We start from the raw sequence: 20,246 nt of genomic DNA, 5'->3' as shown, positions 1-20,246 counted from the left end.
TGGTTATCCCTTACGTGTGTTTGTATAAATCCACTGTGAGGTAAACATGGAAATGATTGGATCACAGAATCATTAAGCTTGGAAAAGACCTCTAAGATCATGGACCCCAACCCAGCACTGCCACGTTCACCACTAAACTACGACTCAAATTACCACATCTCCATGTTTTTTGAACACTTCTAGGGATGGTGACTCCACCACTTCCTTGGGCAGCTGGTCCAATGCCTGACCACCCTGAAGAAATTTTTCCTAATATCTAATTTAAACGTCTCCTGGCACAACTTGAGGCTGTTTCATTTTGTCCTGTCCCTTGTTCTCTGGAAGCAGAGCCTGACCCACCCCTGGCTGCACCCTCCTGTCAGGGAGTTGTAGAGAGCAATAAGGTCCCCCTGAACCTCCTTTCCTCCCTCAGCCGCTCCTCATCAGACTTGTGCTCCAGCCCCTTGCCCAGCTCCGTTCCCTTCTCTGGACACACTCCAGCCCCTCAATGTCCATGCTGCAGTGACAGGCCCACAACTGGACACAGCACTGGACACACCTCACATTGGTGAGGCCTCGCCAGTGCCCACAACAGGGGGACAGTCACTGCCCTGGTCCTGCTGGCCACACCACTGCTGACCCAGCCCAGGTGCCACTGGCCTTCTTGCCCTCCTGCGCATGCACTATGGACCAGCAGGCCCAGGTCCTTTCCTGCTGGGCTCTTCCCAGCCACTCTTCCCCAGCCTGGAGCTGATGGGAGTTGTGACCCAGGGGCAGTAGCCCCAGCACTTGGCCTTCTCACTCATCTCTCTGGCCAGGACCCATGGATCCAGCCTGTCCAGATCCCTCTGCAGAGCCTGTCCTCAAGCAGATGAACACTCCAGCCCAGCTTGGTGTGACCTGAGAACGGACTGAGGATGCACTTTATCCCCTCATTCAGGTCGTTTTATCAAAGAGAACTGGCCCCAACACTGAGCCCTGGGGGACACACCACTGGTAACTGGGAGAAAGTGCAATCCTGGAAGTGTAATTCCCATTCCTTCATCATGTGTTGAGATGAGTGTACTCAGGACTCTGTCCTGCACTGAGAATTTTGGTTGTCAAGGTTCTGCTGTTGTCTCACTCATTAGTGGGGGGCAATTTAATTTCATTTCCAAGAATGGAAGAATCCAATTCCAAGAATCAGCTTTGCTATGGACAGTGGGTTCTTATTACAGTAGGGCATAAATTATTATTTTTATAATAATGGCAGTCCATATTCTTGACTTCCCACATAGCCAGTGGGAATTTGCCCTTCAAAAGTGTCTGTCAGAGTGTGATGTCTGGTAGGAAGCAGCGTGCAGTGTTGGGCTTGCAGGTGGGAACCTCCTGGTGGCTTTGTGAGACCAAGAAATCCTTGTCAGAGTTTCAACTCCTCCTTTTGTGTCCCCACTTCTAACACCCCAGTTCTGGTCCATCTGGGTGAATGTTACGTCTCAAGTGCCATTCTTACTGGACTGCTTCAATCCTAGGGATATATTCCAGCCAGATGAAGAACATGCTGTCGTCTCCACAGCTATTGAAGTATGTGCCAGCTCTGAGTTTGGGAGGCTGAGAACAACTATCCATGTGTCTAAAGACCTGAGTGGTTACACAGACAGCAGCAGGGTTACAGAATTTGTGAACAGAGGGGATTTGGGATCTGCAGCTGGGCAGTTTTCTGTAATCTGTTTCTACTGATGGAATGTATTGCTTGTTATTTATTTCTTATCATGTATTACTTTGGTTTACTCTTCCTTCTACTCCAGTTCCCCCAGCTGAAAACTGGTAGAGAAAGGCAATACTAAAATCAGTATTCAGCTAATACTGAAAATCAGTAGAGAAAGGTCTGTTAGCGAGTTATTGTTGAGCCAAAGAACTTGCAAATCAAGTTTAATTTTAGGAATATATCATGATGTGAGAGATCTGGTATATAGCAAGAAAAACTAGTGCTGATAAACCAGTGTCTGTGGAAGTATCATAAACCATAAAATTGCCTTATATGATCACAGGATTTTATTTGAATTTCTCTTCTGATTTGACAGATGTGTGAGAGGAAGTTCTGAAGTGTATTTTCAGCTTGTTTATTAAGAAGTAGTAGTAATGACAAATGTGATCTTTGTTCTTTGATTTCATAGCTATGGGCTGTAAGTTTTCTTACTTCTTAATTGCTAAGGTAGTAAAGATGAACCGTTAATTAAAATCTCTTTCCCGGACAGGTCTTTAAATGCTCGAATTAATTAACTCTTTAAAAATTGACGTGACTAAAAATCTCATTTTGGTCCTTTGTGATACCTTATTCCAGTTAGTTTTCTGGTTATACAGAGAGGTCTAATGTGACCAAGACCCAAATTTCTGACATAAATTACAGAAAGCCTCCTTCTTCTCTTTCCTTTTCTTTAAAACTAAGGAAAGACTATTAAAAATTGTCCAGGTTTACTTTATGCATCAGTGAGAATAAAAGACTGAACTGCATTTCCATTTTAATTTGCAGGTCTGTTCCCCCTCCTTTGACTGCTTGTGATGAGCAGTGTGACTAATGAGCTCCATGGGACCAAAAAGAGTGGCACTTTTCCCTTTCTTCTACTTCCCCGGGTTTTATTCTTGGGTGTGGTTTTTTTTTATGTTGCTTGCCTCTGATGTTTTGCAGCTTTTCTGGTCTGGGCTTGGACTAATTCCCAGATCTGTTCTTGCAGATTTTAACTTTGCCATGTACCCACCATCAATGATAGCAACTGGAAGTGTGGGAGCAGCCATCTGTGGCCTTCAGCTCGATGATGGGGACAGCCTCACGGACCTCCTGGCCAAGATCACAAACACAGATGTGGTGAGTGTCCCACATTCCTCTTCTCCTTTCACTTCCCAGGCCACAGTGGAGAGCTGGGCCTGATCCTGAAGGCTGAGTGGAGCAAAGGAGGTGGGTGCTTTTGCAGGAAGTGAGTTGCAGGTGTGGACCCAGCACTTTGGTTTTAGTCTGCAAAGCTCCTTGATCTCCTGGGATTCAGGTTTTTTTTCAGGCTTGGTGGGGAGAGCCTGCATTGCCAGCAGGCTGAGCCTCCTCAGGAGCCCTGGGTGATGGGTTGAGCAGGCAGCATTCCCTAGGATATTAAGCAAACCAGGAGGTGTTGTGCTGCTGTTGGTCCTGTGCTTGCAGCCTTAAAACTGCTCTTCTGGCCCTCCTTCAGGTACCACTTAAAAATTCTTGGCTTGGAGGAAGTGAATAATGAGCTAATTTCAAGGCAGGACGTGAGACAGGCAAAACTCAAGCTGTCCTTAATGTGTCCTAATTTATTATTTTAATTCACAGAGTAAATATGTGGCATTATTATATCTGTGAGAGCATTGTTAAATGAAGATTTGGATTTGTGATTTGGTTATAAAGGAGTAATTAGTCCAGTTTACTTAAAAGGGGAGAATTTTGATATTTCTTCATTTTTGTTACAATCAAATTGATCCTAATTTTCAAATGCAGTTCTGGGGTTTCCCATTTTTTTAAATTCTAATTGTATTTGTACAGCAAAAGAAACATTTCCAGTTCAGAGTGCTTGAAGTCTAAACCATAGAATCACAGAATGGCCAATCCAATCTCCCCCTGCCATGGGCAGGGACACCTTCCACTATCCCAGCTTGCTCAGAGCCCCATCCAGCCTGGCCTTGGACACTGCCAGGGATGGGGCAGCCACAGCTGCTCTGGGCAACCTGTGCCAGGGCCTCACCACCCTCACAGGGAACAATTTCTTCCTCATATCCAATCTAAACCTGCTCTTTGTCAGTGTGAAGCCATTGCCCCATGTCCTGTCACTCCAGGCCCTTGTCAAGAGTCTCTCTCCATCTTTCCTGTGGGTTCCCTTCAGGCACTGCAAGGCCACAGTGAGGTCACCCCAAAGCCTTCTCTTCCCCAGGCTGAACAATCCCAATTGTTCCCTCAGCCTTTCCTCCCAGCAGAGCTGCTCCATCCCTCTGATGCCCTTGGTCCCTCTGAGAGGAGGGACACCTGTGCCAGAGAGAATTGGGTGTAAGGCCTATAAGACCCTTCTGCTGCATCTTGCAATTTGGAAAAAAATTATGTAATGTGCTGATCTTTTCTATCCAGATTGTTTAAGTCTGAAAGAAAATACCTACAAAAACATCTTAGTTGTTCTTCAGTGGTTAGAAGATCGGGTTTCCATTTTGCAATGAAAATGCCTTCACACCTTTTCTTTTAAATTTAGCAGGTTTTTTTTATCAAAAGTGTGCTTTTTTGCCATCCTGGTGAAAATCTTCCCAGATCTGACAGCCTACATTCCTTCGGAAGAAAAAATTAATGCTCTTCCCAAGTAACAAAGAGCTCCTAACATTTTACTGTTCCCATCTCCTCTCCAAGAGTCTGTCAGCAATGGTTAGAGACCAGCTTCCTTCTCTTTGCTCCTGGTCTCAGCCCACAGCAGCACAGACTTACAGAGGAGAGTCTCAGTCATCCCCCACATCAGAACAAACTTGAGACAAAAGGAGCTTTAATTAAGCTTTAGCTTAATTGCTAAAAAATATAAGCTTTTGCAGAAATTAGAGGTGCTGTTATTTTTTTCAGTGTTTTCAGTGTTGAGGCACAGGTAGCCTTAACTCCCTGCAAGTTTTGAAGCCTCAGCCTAACCAAAGGTTGCCAAAATTTTTGAGCTTGGGCAAAATAGTGTATTTTTCATTAGCCTGCTGTCTCAGTGTAGCTGAAACAGCTAGATATTTGCTAGGTATTTTCTCTGTGAGTTTTGCATTGAAAAAATACAAAAGGGCCCGGGATTGGAAACATTAATCCCACATGATAAAGCGAGAGAGAGAGAGAGAGAGAGAAGCAACTGAAAATGGGGTCTCAGAGAAGCATGGGGCAGGCTTAGCAATAGGTAGTAATACCAGCCTCATGTGTAAAATGTATTGTTGGAAAAAAATGTACTGTCTGGATTGTGTAAGAGTTGGCCCAAGGCTGTGTTAATAAAGAGTAAAGACTATTGTAATACATTTTACACTGGGACTTAATTAAAGTTGAATGAAGAGCTTCAGTTCTCTCACTTCCGAATTTCTGATGCCTGAGAGCTGTTCCTGCAGTGGCACAATTAATTCATTGTCACTGTGTGAATGATTTTGTTTTCCAGTGGGGGCTTAGGGAAGAGGCAGAAATGAATGTTCCTGGGCTTTAGGACCATCATGTGGGAGAAAAGTGGGGAAGTCACAGAAATTAACAGTTCTGCAGAGGAAAACCTTCTGGCCCCCTGTGCCTCGTGGTAGCCCACAGGAACCATCAGGCATCTGGGGAAGAGTCCTTCCCAGCCAGAGGGTGCCGGGGCTTCTGCTTCATTTTTGTTTTGGAGTATGTGATTGCCTAGCATGGAAACAGATGATAGGACTTTCCCACTGGCTTTTCAAAAAATGTCACTGTCTGAGGTGAAGCATGAAAAATCTCAGCTTCAAAGCTGCAAGCAGATGAAAAGAAAGAATGGTAATGAAACCCTGATGCAACTTAAGTGCAGGGAGCTTTTCTGGACTTTCACTGTTTTATAACGATAATTTAAGGGTACAATCTATTTGCTGGGAAATAACAGCATTAACCAGGAGGCTGAAATCAATGGTGTTATTTTAGATTTACATTAGAGTGAGACTGGAGTTAGGCATTTGCAACTAAAATAAAGGTTTTTAATGGATGTTTCATTAAGAATTAGACCAAAATACATTATTAATAAACAACATGTAATTTAGAGCCCAGCTGTTGGGTAAGCAGACAACCAGCATGAGTGTTTCTTTCAGAAATACATTGGTGTTGGATATCCTTATATGAATCCAGTGCAGTGCCACAGACTTGAGATGGAGTGGTCCAAGGCATCCTGCCACTGTCATTTTAGGGATAACCAGTTATTTCTGGTAAATAGCTGCCCTGGGCTGTTTGGTGAGGGTTGAATCACAGGCTGGAGAAAGTGTGACAACAGGGCCAGGCAAACCCTGGTTTCATTACTCCTGAAATTAACAGCAGGGAGATATTCTTGGAGAAGCTCAGCAGCCTGAAGGGTAGTGAAAGTAGCTCTGCACAGTGCATCTGAACTGCCTTCTCTGATTGTTACTGTCCCTAAGAGCCACTAAGAGATAATCCCACACAATTGAGGGAGAGGAAGATTCTCCCCCTCTGTTCTTGTGAGGCTCCACCTGGAATACTGTGTACAGTCCTGGTGCCCCCAACATAAGGAACTGTTGGAGCAAGTTCAGAGCAGGCCACTTGATAAAGGGAACTGGAGCAGCTCCCCTGTGAAGACAGGATGGGAGAGTTAGGGCTGTTCAGCTTGGAAAAGATAAAGTTGTGTGGAGACATCAGAGCACCTTCCAGCATCTGAATGGGCTGCAGGAAAGTTGGAGAGGAACTTCTCATCAGGGACTGTAGTAACAGGACAAGGGGGAATGGCTTCAAACTGAAAGGGAGTAGGTTTAGATGGGATATTACAAAGAAATTAGGAATTAGAATTAGAGAGGGTGGTGAGTCCCTGGCACAGGTTGCCCAGAGAAACTGGGGCGTCTGCCCCATCCTTGGAAGTGTTCAAAGCCAGGTTGGATGAGACTCTGAGCAGTGTGGTCTAGAGCAAGGTGTCCTTGCAGGGGAGGTGGAACAAGACAACCTTTAAGGTCTGTTTGAATCCAAACCATTCTGTGTCTCTAACTTCACACAGCTCTGCAGGACGAGGACTGCATGTTCCAGTCTGTCTCTTGCCAGGGGCTGGGAAAATTTCCTTTGTGGTTGCTTGAAGAGGAGAGGCCAGTGAGCAAAGAGTTAAACAGACCTACTGGCAGGAAGCTGCAGAGCTCCCTGTGCATCTCTTGGTGGGTCATTGCAAAGGAAAAATAAACAACTCAGGAAGTCAGGAATTCCCATAGCATCCCAGACCAGCAGTCCAGCACGAGCAGTATCCTGTCCCTGGTGGAGCCAGATGCTTCGGAGGAGGATACAAGCATCCCTGCTGTGCACAATTACGGGATGTGAGGAAAGATAGCTAAATGGGTAGGGCACATTTTAAGACCTTGGAATCAATATTTTGCTTTGCTTAAGACCTTTCTTGGGTAAATCCAGTCCCTCACCTCCTGGAAGAGCAGCCATCCAGGTTGCATCTGGATGACACACGGAGTTGGTCTTCCCAGCATCAGCAGCCAGGGAGAAGTTTTCAGGCAGAGCCAGTGCCTGTATGTGGGCAGAAGTCATCTCTAAAAGTCTGTTCCCAGATGGTAACTCGTGTATATTGAGTGGTCTGGAAAATCTAAAGCATATTTAAGGGCTTGAAGTAGAAAAAAAGCAAGGAACCAAGCATTTTTTAAAGGCTTGTCGAAACAGCTGGCCGTGAGCTCTTACAAATGTGGAGTGGGGCTGTTTTGAAGACTGGATCCATAATAAATGGCATTTAAAATATCTCCACTTACACGTGCCTCATATGTCAGTACCGGGATTTTTTTTTTTTTTTATTCCCAAGATCAGAGGCATCCCTTCTTAAAGATCTGCAGATTTCTGCACAGAAACGGAAGTGAAGAACCACCATGCTCAAGAATTCAGAGCTGCAATAAAAAAATCATGGAAATCTATCTTGAATGGATTGCATTTGAACATTGTCCCTACAGCACATACACCATTTATCCCCTCCTTTGTAGTGTCTAGGGCCTGTGGTTTTGGAAGCAAGAAACAGGACTCGCTGTATCTTATCCTGCCTTATTCGTTGCAGACCACATTTTGTATGCAAGGAAACAACAGGCAAAATAGCCTCCCAGAGAAAGGAAGAATGAGATAGTTTCCTAAGTTGTCTTTGCCTGAGTTGGCAGCTGCTCCGTTTCATTCAGCTTTTTGTTCCCCAGTGAGTGCTGTGCGTGTGTAGCAACAATGGGGTGATGCAGTGACACCGCGGGCTCATGGCGGAGTTCCGTCGGGTCCATTGACAGGCGCGGCCGCGGCTGGCACGCCGAGGGAGCCAGGCCCCCGAGGAACGGCTCCCATGGATCCGGCAGGGAATCCCTGCTCAGCTCCTGCAGCTCTTCTGTAATGCAGGCAGGTCCTCACAGCTTTTTGAAAATCCTCTTTTTCACTAAACACTCAAGATGTTTGATACAACAGCATAAATCCCACACCCTTCCACCTTTTCACATCTTCAAAGTATTACCTGGAAGAGATTACCAGGAATCCCAGGTCACACTGAGCAAGGAGTATCTTGGCATCTGCCCCTGCATCGCCCTGCTGGTGTGTTGGCTTTACTCTCTCTTTTCCCAGTTCTGAAAACATTGTTCTTTCCTTTTTGCAATGAGGAATACCTACAGCAGCAACAGGAAACCAGCAAACTGAGTGGTGAAGCAAACAGTGGAACTCAATCTAGAAAGGACGCTGTTGAAACTGCTGAAAAGACAAAAAAATTGCAGAGAAAAATGCCCTGTATTTCAGATTCTTAATGTTAGTCACCTTATTTATTGCATTATTGCAGTAATGTGGCTACAGTAACTGGAGAAACTCTGGCATTAATTAGTTTTTTGCATTTTTTTTGTTTTATTTTTTGATTGAGATAGATTTCCTTGTTAGTTCACATGAAGTGTCCTTTGGAACAGCAAATTACTATTTTCTGTACTTCCAGATGGAGAAAGAGACATAGACACTTATCTGTGATTGATGCTCTTTGTTACAGTAGCAAAAAACATACATTCAGGAGGGAAAATATTTCTGTTATTTAACTGCATCCATTAGATGTGAGATCACTGTAAATACAGTAAATGGATAAGATATTCCCACAGCAGCTTTCCAGGCTCTTGCTTTGGAGAAGGTCAGTGAGGTAAAGGCCAGCGCTCAGCACACAAAGGCCCCACTTTGGGAAGGAATCCCTGTTTATGTCAACAATGAAGCATGTGCTTTGGAGAGGTCTGAATTGGGGCTTAAATGTGAACCAGTGGAGGAATCCAGCCGGCTTTTGTGTGTAGGAGTACAGATGACATGTTCCACACTGGAATTTATGTAAATCCCAACTCTTTAATGCATGTCTGATTGCTGCTTTCTTAGATCATCCAAGCAGTGCATACATGACTAATGAACAGTACTGTAATTTTGGGTATCTCCAGAACCATTTCCATTTATCAAACCAGATCCTGCACCTAAAAAAAGTCCTTTCCTGATTTCCCTTTTCTAATTGGTTTTAAGAAAGAAGAAGATGTTGGGGGCCTTAACTCTTACTTGTGAAGTGATTAATATATATGTGGAAAAGTAACCACCCTTTAACACAAAAATGCCAGAAGGCTTTTTTAGCATTCCCAGCTTTGGGATTTTGGTCAGTGCAAAGCAAGAGCCTGTTGGTTGAGTTGAGCTGAGCTGGGTTGAGTGGGAGGCCTTCCTTTATAGTTTGCCAATGAACCATAAATACCAGTTTAAAACTGGAAGCTGGGGGTGAGTATAGGACATATGTATACCACAGAAGTGTTGAAAAGTTCAAGAAAGTGAATTATCTGTAATATTCTGCAGGATCTTCCCCAGGGCTTGTGCTTTCTTTCAAGATTGTCATGAATGGGAATTGAAATCTTCAGTGATTATTGACTTGAATAAGTAGCTCATGCCATAGAGCTGCTGATTCCTCCTTCCAGTTATTTTCACTGCCAGCATTTCCATCAGAGCCTTGAGGTTACCCCTCATCAGACACAGGAAAGCTTTTCTTTTCCTTCAAATGCATTTCAAGTGTGCTAGTAAAATCACCTAGGGATGAAAGAGTTTCAGAATGAAAAAAAAAAACAACCCCAAAGTTAATTGCCTTTTTAGTTCTGTACATGCTGAAGTAAAAATAAAACTATGGAGTGGAAAGTACCAGAACTATTTTAATCACTAAAACTACTAGACCATATAGAAGAATGGGGAAGTTGATCCATGTGACACACACTTAAAATTAAGTTTTTTATAAAAACAACAAAGGTTTCGCAGTATTCTGAAGGAATGGTCCTACTCCTTGTATTGCAAAATCTGGGGTCATTCTGCAGTGCATTAGAGTATTCTTTCAAGGAAGATTTGTTGAAAATAATGAAATTCATGGGTTTTTTTCTTTGATGTGTTCTTAAAACTTAATTCTCTGTTGTCAGAGCCATCTAGAACTTGCAAAATGAAAGTCCACCAGTAAAATATGTACACATGCAGCAAATCCCCATGAAACTTGTAAGGGTTAAAACTACTGTGTCATGGGAAGGTCAGGCTGCTTGTCTTGATGGCTGTTTAGTAGTTTTTTTGTATCATGTCCCTTTACTTTGGATTGACAGAAAGTTCCAGTGATGCCCTCATCTATTCAATAAAGCCACTTACCTTATCACTGTGACAGCTGAGTTGATAAGATATTCTAAATTAAGGTTTTTTCCTTTCAACTGAGAGATTTAACATCCAAGGAGCTTTAGTGTGCAAATAGCAACACTTTTTTGGAAAACAATTTCATGCTGAATGCAGTGTGCTTGTCATTTTTACTCTAGGTTTCTTTGTTTTAAATAATTTAGTGGTTTTAAGTTCAAAATCTAAATGTAGACCAGAGAAATAATACACAGTGGCCTGTGGATTCCCATATGAAATAAAATCCGTGTGACAATTCCAGTTGAGGCCACTTTATAGGTTTTATGCACAAAATGAAGACACCAGAAATGACCCATTTCTCTGCAGGGTTACTTAGAGATTTCAGCCTCTTCATACCTGAAATGAATCATCATGCTGCTCATCAGAAGTTTGTGTACTGATGATGTAAATTACCATACATGAGGGTATTCAGGAACAGACAAAGCTGACTCCAAATGCTTAAGCCTCATGTTCCGCATGTCACCACCCTTCCTTCCCCAAGCCTGCCTGCAAGGAAATTGCCTCATTAAGCTTTTTAGACTGAAGCTGCTTTAAAAAAATCTGGCCTGTTTTCAGAAGGACACAGTACTTTGAAACTGTTCTTTAAAAGAAGAGGTTCTTGTACCCAAAAAACCCACATTACGAGTGTTGTCTGTTACAAGAGTCTCCAAACTGGTGCTCCCACACCTGAAATGCCTTGACCCACACAGGGATCTGTTGTCATTGCCCTCTTACACACAGGTGAATCCTTATGACAGACCTGAAGCCCTCCCTAGCTGATTAAGGGGGATTTTCTTTATCTGAGGACAGGATTTTGCAGCCAGCAGCTGCTGGCTGGTAGCCAAGAAAAATGGGTGTTCATTACCCATGGGAGCTAATTGCACTCATCATGAATGTCAGTGTCGCCAGCAGAACAGATCCTCTTCACCGGGTGTGTTTTTCCCAGTCAGGCTAGGATGACAAATCAATCCTCCATGCATTAATATTTCAAATTCTCTCCAATAACCAGGTACTGTGTAGAAAAAGGGCTGTGTTGGTCAGGGCCTAGCTCTTCAGTGTTGCAGTCACATCCCATAGTGGGTTCACAAGTGTCTGTGGAACCCTTTGGAGGTCAGTGCCCTGCTCTGTTCTTCAGCTCCCCTTCCTGACAGTGGGAATGGTGCTCAGTCTCACCACCTCTGCCAGATGTTATGGGGGCTCTGGTTAAAGCATTGTGCTGTGAAAATCCTCCTGCCAAGCCCTGCATTGCTCTGTTGCCTGCAGACTCCTGGAAAGACCCAGCTCTTAGTCAGGCTGAGGCCACAGGTAGTTTACAGTATTAGTGCCTTTTCCAGAAGGACTCTTCAGGGCTGTCTTTAGAAGATGCCATTTCTTGTGGCACCACTTGTCCCCCTGCACAGTGTTGAATTGATACTCCCAGTGCCAGCACACTGAACATGGCTGGCATCATACAGTCACAGCCTGGGTTTTATTTTTAAGTTTCTCCTATAACTCAGGGTTTGTCGAGGTTTTCTCACACTTTTTTTTTTACTGGTTAAATAACCACATTTGGTCTTCTAGTGTATTATCAAAAGTGTGGAACATCCTGTAAGTATTTCAATAGTCGTCTTCTTCATCACTGTTTAGTGACCTAGTTTAGATGTGGTGAATCCTTCCCATTTATTTCTGTATTTATACTTCATGTTTACTGTGGGACTCCTGATGGACAGGCTTCCATATTTATTTATTGCTGTTCCGTACCTGCAGCTTCTCTGAATGTTCTGTAGTTTGTAATGCAGTGGTCTCTGGGAGCTGGTTGTATGTTCAGAAAGTGATTGGACATGGCACTTAGTGCTCTGGTTGTCAAGGTGGTGTTTGCTCAGAGGTTGAACTCGATGATCTCAGAGGTCTTTTCCAGCCTAAATGATTCTACAATTCAGTAATGCAGCTGCATGTTGGAGGCTTGTGTGAATTTTCTCTTGTGTGAATTTTCACAGATAAACTGACCTTTTTGCCTCTGCCTGGAAGACCCAAATGTGTGACAGATAAAACTCAGCCCCAGAGCACCATGCATGTTCAGGGACCTCAAAACTTCTCCAATTTCCTGTTGGAAAACAATGCATCTGGAATGAAGTGCATCTATCTGTGATCTTGATACAGCACATGGACGTTATTTCAGGATAAAATTGCAACTTTTTTTGTAGAGAAGACCAACTTAGGTGGCTTTACCATGCATGGGAGAATGAAAAATTATTGCTCTGTAATACTTGGGTTCCTGCTCAAGAAGACCACATAAATCACATAATCATAAGAGTCATGGAATGGCTTGGGTTAGAAGGGACCTTAAGGATCATCCAGTTCCAACCCCCTGCCATGGGCAGGGACACCTTCCACTATTCCAGGTTGCTCAGAGCCCATCCAGCCTGGCCTTGGACACTTCCAGGGATGGGGCAGTAACAGCTTCTCTGGGAAACCTGTTGATCAAAGACCAGTAAAATATTAAGATTTAGAGCCTAATAAAAACAGCATGAATAGTGTTTAACCCAGGGAGTTTGTACACAGTGATTACCTCTCAGAATTCAAGGTTGATTTGTGTCAGAGCAGGCACTTCTCAGAAACACCTGACAGATGCTCTTCCAACTTTTGCTAGCTCAGTAAGGAAAAAATAACCACCTTTACCTTTACTAATAGATAAATTTGCTTTCTTTTCTCTAGGACTGCCTTAAAGCTTGTCAGGAACAGATTGAGGCGGTGCTCGTGAACAGCCTGCAGCAAGTCCGGCAGCAGCAGCAGCAGAGCAACCCCTCCAAGACAGTGGATGAACTGGACCAGGCCAGCACTCCCACAGATGTGAGAGACATCAACCTGTGAGGACATCGGCACACAAAGTCACGCTTGCTCCCCCAGCCCCTTTATTTTTGTTATTATTTTTAGAGTGAATTTTTTTTTAATCTGCTCCCACATAGAACATATTTAAAGCTCTTTTAGGTATAAAGAAAAACAAAAAAAAAAGTACAAAAACTGAATAATGAAAAAAAAAAGCATTTGGTGCCTGTGATGTTCTACAGAAGGGAATCCCACAATATATTTGGTAATTGCTATTTGATTATGTATCAGTGGTATTAAATGCTTATAAAAGCATACAAAGTAGCTAGATCAATGTAAGCCTGCATTTGTGGGAACAAAGTAGAGTATACTTGTCTGTGTATTATGAACTAGTGCATACACCCCTTTTTTAGATTTAAGAAAGGAATCGTGTGTGCGATTTTGTGGCTTGACTAGATTGCAAAGCAATAGAATAAGGGGTTTAGGGCAAAGTGGGAAAAGATCCCTGAAGCAATTGAACTATTTTGAATGCAGAAGAGATTTGCTGATCTGTCACCTCTGTTATTAGTCAGAAGTGTTTGTTGGATCTCTGTATGTTAGTTTTGTTTACTCTTGCTGTCTGTGGTAGCTGCTACCTAAGAAAGAAGATGCTTTATTTTACCAGCCAGAAGAGCAGGTGTCTTTTGGGCTTTTTTTTTTAGTTGATTTTTTTCTTTTTTTCTTTTTTTTTTCCCCCCAACTTCCCTTCTCAACTTTTTATCTACTTTTCCTTCCAAAATGGTTCATTCTAAACACAGCAGCATCTTTGGCATGAGGGCAATTCTGTTTTCCCAGCCGTGGGTCGAGCCAAAGTTCCCACGTGTTCACACTCAGTGGTGGGAATGCACGCATTAATCCCGACCTGTTGGCTGGGCAGACCACCTCCAACCTTTGGATTGCAAGATATGGTGGATCATCTAGGAAAAGCATTATATTCCTTTACAGTGCTAATGCTTCACATCCATGTTAACGTCTGGCAGCTTCTTAGCTTGGCCACAAAGACATTTAAGTGATGCTCTGTCCATCTTCCCTTGTAATAGCTCCTCACTGTGTTAAAGAAGATGTGGTTTGGTTTTCTCCCTCATCTCTCTTCCCCCCCACCTCCCCCCACACTTTTTCAGCATTTCATTAACTTTATTGATCCACAGTGAGTGTTTTTGTAAACCATTTCATTCGAAAAGCACTTTGAAAATTGTTCCTAAGGGATTAAATGAGATGGTTTATGACAATTTTGCCGAGGAAAGAAAAACAAAAAAAGAAAAAAGTTAAAAAAAAAGAAAAAAAGAAAAGGAAAAAAAGAGAAAGAAGTCACAAAAGCAAGGCTTTGTATAGCTTTTTATAGTCAATATTTTCCAGTATCTGGTGTACTCGGTTAGCTGCGGTGTTGCTGGAAATACCAACACCCGCTTCAGATGACATTCCTGTCATGACATTCCGGATAAAAGCCTGACCATCTGTATTGTTCAGTGTCACAGAAGGATCTTAATACCACCTGCATGTTTATCTATGGACAAGGAAAGAAAATTGCTGGTGCAACAGCCATGGTGGTAAACATCGAGGTGCGTGACTTGGAGTTTTATTACAAAGGTGTATTCAGTGTACTTGAATTTATTTTCCTGCTCCACCTGTAACGAAGAGGCATTTAGATGGCAAAGGAGTTGGAGCAACTTTTGGTGTTTGTTTTTTTTGGGTTTTTTTTTTTTTTTGTTTGGTTGTTTTTTGTTTTGTTTTGGGGTTTTTGGGGGGTTTTTTTTGTTTGTTTTTTTGGTTTTTTTTTGGTTTGGTTGTTTTTTTTCACAATTGTATTAACAGTTTGCAGATACCCAATATGAAGCTGTTGGTTGAAATGTCAATGTTTGCATTTTTAACACAAAAATCCAGAAAGAACATGCTACTTCGAAGAATATTATATGTATGGACTCAGCCTGTTTGGCTAGATGAGGGTAGAAAATGGAGTAAGATTCTAAGGTTTTGGGTTTTTTGGTTTTGGGGGGTTTTTGGTTTTTTTTTTTTTTTGCGCTGCTAAGAAGCTATGATTTGTTTCATTCTTATTCACATTAACAGTACTTAGCTGTATTGTTTCACTGAGTGTGCTGCTATTTTATAAACATTTTTATAATATATTATTTTACTGCTTAAATTTCAAATCCTGAAGTAGATGGTTAAGTGGAGATATGATGAGTTCTTTGATTTACTGGAAATGCCCTGTACAGGTTTTTTTTTTTTCCTAATAGCGTGTTCATGATTACTTTTTTTATTTTATTTTATTTTTTCCTTCTTCTTCCTTTTTTTTTTTTTTTTTTTCCCATCTCCTTCCTTCCTGATCATATCCTGCAAAGATGGTATACTTACCTCAGGTTTGCTGGACAAGAAATGGTTCCCATTTTCACAATACCTCACACAGTGACAGTTTGGTTGCCCCGGGGCCCGCCGGGGAGAGGTTGCAAGCAGCCGAGGCGGGGCACTGGCTCCTTTTTGGTCTCTGGTATTCTTTTCATAGTGGAAAAAATGCATTGACTCTCCACTGGTGAGCAGGTCTGTCCTCCCCAAAGCTGCTGCTGGGCACAGCTTTGGCCTCGCCTCCTGCCTCGATGTTCTGCGTTGGGAGCACCTGGAATTCTGCGGCGGTGTCTCTGTCCTGGAGGAAAAAAGTAGCTGATGCTGTTGATGCAAGACTGCAGAGCCACACACAGATCAGATCAGATCAGGTCAGGTCATTCCTTGGCAGCCCTGCCCCGTGGCTTCATGGGGAGCTGTGCCAGAGGGTCCTGATGGTGGGGTGACCTCTCTAAGCGTTGGCACAGTGTCCATCGTGTTGGCGTGGTTTGCTCTGTGCCGTAGGCCAGGTGTAGGCAGGACCTATGTTTAGGGTGCCTGCCCCTGGCTCTTTGTCCAACCTCCTGCACACCCCGGTCCCACAGCAGCCACGGATCACAGGGATGATCCCTGCAGAGGATCACAGGGGTGATTCTGCCGTGGAACACAGGGCTGATCCCTGCCGTGCAACACAGGGATGATCCCATGGTGTCACCCCTGAAGGGTGACAGAACTGAAGGGGCAGGGGCTGAGGGCCACCTCTGTGGTCAGCTCCTCTACAGAGGGTGAGGGCGAGCTGTGCTGGAAGGGGCAGTACATTCAGCATTCCCAGTCCCCTGCAGGCTCCTGGTGGGTCTGTGTGTGTCCCCACCAGGGTGAGGAGCATCCTCGGTTGCAGTGAGGTGCTCAGCAAGTGCCAACCCTCTGGGTACAGTGTACTGTATGTTTGAAGGGTGCAAACTCTACAACTTGAGTGCTTTCACAATAGCTTTCAGAGTAAAATGACTGCCTAGTACTCTCTTTTAACAGATGTTAAAGGAAGTGTGTTGTTACTGCAAATGAGGTGTGAGATTTTTCCCCCTGGATTGCAGAAATAGTAAACCTCCCAATTGATTGATTAGAGAACAATAGAAAATGTGTTGCTGATTCTGCCTTCCCGAGTACCAAAGGATTGGTACAGTTGCTAAAAGCGTTTCTCTCTCAGCTTCCTATTGATGGTACTTTGATGATCTTCTCCTCCTTCCCATTACTGTAGTGTAGGAACACCTCATAATGTATTTATTTGTATTTCCAACATGCTTGTGAAAGAGAAAAATAACGATTAATCCCATGTCAATGTTGATGATTTATGGTTGAGTAATTGGACAGCTCTTAATTACTCAGCAAACCACCTGGCCACTGGATTTTTTCCACTATGTTTATTACCATGTTCTCATGTACCTCAGAAATCACTCTCGGTTGCACAGTTTCTGTTCTCAAACTTTTTTGGGTTTTATTTTGGTTTTATTTTGGTTGGTTTATTATTTTTTTTTTTGCTTTATTGTGTGATGCCATATCAAGCCAGCGTTATTCTCTCACAAATGTGCTCTTTAAGAGGTGTGGATGTTTATGTGGTCAGGGGATGCTAGGAAGTGTGGTAGTAGACATCAGTGTAAACAAAAGTATTTAGAAAGTACATGAGGTTGTTTTTGATGGATAAGACTCTGATATGGTGTAGTCTTGATTGCCTTTTAAAAGGTCTTTGTTCAGTGTTGTCATTTTTATTAATAACCTATTGTTTTGACTAGTTTAAAGATGGTTCTAAGAAAAGTGTTTTGGCGGGATTAGGTATGCTGTATGGACAATAAACTCACCTTGACCTAAATTTACTTACTTGCCTTGCTTTTATATCTTTAGTGAATTTGGTTGTATCACTCACTCCATGGTGGTGTTTCCTTGGTGGGATGTGATTCTAAAGCCTCTGATCTGGAGAGATGGTGTTAGCAGGCGTATCAAATGAATGAATGCTGCAGTCACAGAACGAGCTTGCCTCTGAAATGTAGCTGCCTTGCCACTGGATAGGCAAATTCTGGCCCATTATTCCATGAGAGTCAAGGAGAACAAAGTCCTAAAAAGTGGTAAATTGCAGGATCAAAATATTTTGTTGGAATCAAATTGAACTGGTGAAAAGCCACATGGAGTGCACATTTTTGCAACAAATCGAAATACAATACAAATCTCCACTCAGTTGTTTGTTGCACTGGAATGCTACTGCAAAAATCAGATTGTTTTTCTTTCTGTAAACCTGGGGAAACCGTGAATAAAAGGAGTGGGATTTGTGGTGAGGCCAGTGGGAAGAAATGAGTCCATTGTCCAGAGTCTGCTTCCTCAGCCTGTGGCCAGGAAGGCAGGATGCTCAGCCTCTCCCACTTCTGCCTGTGGATGCCTGCCATGAAGGGACCAAGCTCCTGTGTGATGTGTTTGGCCTGACCTCTCATCCACTGCCATCCAGTAGCAGTTTTCTCCTGAATTTCCAGCCCTTTTTCTTTCAGAGGCCCTGAAAATGAAGAGGCATTTGGGAAGACATACTGGGGAAACACCATCATAAAGTGAATTATACTGCCAAACCCAAAGATAAATGAAAGGAAAAAAACCCAAAAGACAAGCTTCAAGATAAAATGAACAGGGAGAAGGAAAAAACTAGAAAGGAAAAAAACAAATGTTGCTGAAATGAAGAACTATACGAGCAAAAATAAACAGAAACATAAATAATCATGGATGGAAATAGGAATTAATTATGAATTATGGAATAAATATGAATGAATTAAAAATAAATAGGAAATAGGGATTAAATCAGGAGGCTGGGAATCAGGAGATACAGATCTTTCTAGCCATAGTCACACAATCTTGTGTCCTGTGGCTTTAGGAAAAATCTCTGAAGACTTTCCTGCCAAATGTCTTGTGAGCGTCATGTTTCCCAGCTTATCTGCACCAGAGGTAGAGATTGTAAAACATCACAAGTCCAGGGTTTTCACTGACCACCACTGAACAGCATGACCAGCAATTTCTGGCATTTTGTAGGCTCAACTTGGAGCATGTGAAGGACTGGAACTGTTCAGTGACAGAGCCTTGAACAGATTGTCTGGAGACCGTGTGGAGTCTCCCTCACTGGGGATATTCCAGAGCTGTCTGGACACAATCCTGTGCCCTGTGCTCTGGGATGGCCCTGCTGGAGCAGGGAGGTGGCAACAGATGCACCACTGTGATCCCTTTCAACCTGACCCATCTGTGCTTCTGGGATTGTGATTCTATTTAAAAGGGCTCTCAGAGATGATCTGCATTCCACCTGGGCAGCTGATGTTCCTGCTGATGCAGCCAGGAGACAACACTGGAACTTGTGGGAGTCTCATGAGGACACTTGCCAGGGAGAACATCAGGTCTGTGCTCTGCTGGGCTCCAGGGGCACTGTGAGGAAGGGCATCCCTCAGCAGCAGTGGCATTCAATCAAGACCTGTTAGGATTACAAATTAAGGTGAGTAAAGCTGACGTATTTACATTGAGGTAAGAAAAAACATTGAGTTTTGCTGCAGCCTGCTAGAGAGAGAGAGATAAAGGAGCTGATGCAAAGAAGAAAATAATAAAAGGGAACATGTCTCCTTAAATGTCTGTCCTTCTGTGGAAATGATGTGGTGCTTGGTCTTGCTATTGAGTTTTCTCTAAAAATAAACTGGGTTGTTATTTGAGCTCTTCCAAAATGCAACATGCAGAAACTGCAAGAAGAATTGTGAGAGCAGTGAAGGAGAAAGGGAAAGGTCAGCAGACTGGCTGTGTTTGGCTCCTCAGATTACTCAGGAACCCTTCTTAGAGCAAAAGCTCTGGTTCATCTGACAGAGGACTCACAAGTATCCATCAAGAGCAACAGATTGACCTTTTTGATGAGAGTTTTCAGAACTTGAGGAAAGCGGTGAGTGGCACATAACCAGCTGGAGGATGAGAGAAGAAATCAGCATTGTCATCCAGCACACTCAAAAATTTATCTTAATTTTTCCATCTTCCTCACATTGTCTCTGAGGGGGAAACTCATCACAGTCTGCAGCTTCCTCAGGAGGGCAAGAGTAGGGATGGGCCCTGATCTCTGCTCTGTATGACCGGGGACAGGACCTGAGGGAATGGCTTGAGCTGTGTCAGGGGAGGGTTAGCGTGGGTATCAGGAAAACGTTCTTCCCCCAGAGGGTGCTGGGGCACTGAACAGGCTCCCCAGGGAATGGTCATGGCCCCAAGGCTGCCAGAGCTCCAGCAGAGTTTGGACAGAGCTCTCAGGCACATGGTGGGATTGTTGGAGAGTCCTGTGCAGAGCCAGAAGCTGGACTGAATGATCCTTGTGGGTCCCTTCCAAGTCAGGATATTCTATGATTCTGTGATTATAAATTCTACTTGTTTGCTTCTCTGAGAAGTTTTTTATTCCAGTTACCGTGGATCTGCTTCTTATACACAACAAAGTATTGACCTTTCTGCTGTGCACTGATGGTGATGTTTAATCTCCCGGGTTTAGGTATTAGGGCTTCACCTAACGCTACAGAGCTTTGCAACAGGAGTGCCTAAACTGCGGGTGTTTCCTGGGCGTGCAGCAGCGCCAGGGGGAAGGATGGATCCGTGATCCAGGGAAAGGCGAGGGCTGTGCAATGGGAAGGGCGCTGCAGAGCGCGGGAGGGCCGCGAGGGGGCGCCCGCGCACCGCGCACGGCCCTCAGGGCCCCGGGACAATCCCGGGAATCCCGGGCTGG

The 20,246-nt window shown here is 43.6% G+C and overlaps 1 protein-coding gene across 2 annotated transcripts in view; it reads left to right on the top strand.

Moving 5' to 3' along the window:
- Positions 1 to 17,352, top strand: part of CCND2 (cyclin D2) — a 31,148-nt gene extending 13,796 nt beyond the window's left edge. The window contains exons 4-5 of one of the 2 annotated variants that reach the window (XM_015628319.3): positions 2,694 to 2,824; positions 13,019 to 17,352. In XM_015628319.3, coding sequence (XP_015483805.1) covers positions 2,694 to 2,824; positions 13,019 to 13,174 — 287 coding nt within the window. In that variant the 3' untranslated portion in view covers positions 13,175 to 17,352. Of the gene's footprint in view, positions 1 to 2,693; positions 2,825 to 7,469; positions 7,579 to 13,018 lie in introns of those variants that run through there. The other variant, XM_033514489.1, reaches the window with a different exon arrangement.
- Positions 17,353 to 20,246: the final 2,894 nt, after the last annotated feature.

This window comes from Parus major, chromosome 1A, assembly GCF_001522545.3.
Source record: "Parus major isolate Abel chromosome 1A, Parus_major1.1, whole genome shotgun sequence".
Taxonomy (NCBI): Eukaryota; Metazoa; Chordata; class Aves; order Passeriformes; family Paridae; genus Parus; species Parus major.
The sequence above is the reverse complement of the archived record's forward strand: the minus strand, read 5'-3'. Positions and strand labels throughout refer to the sequence as shown.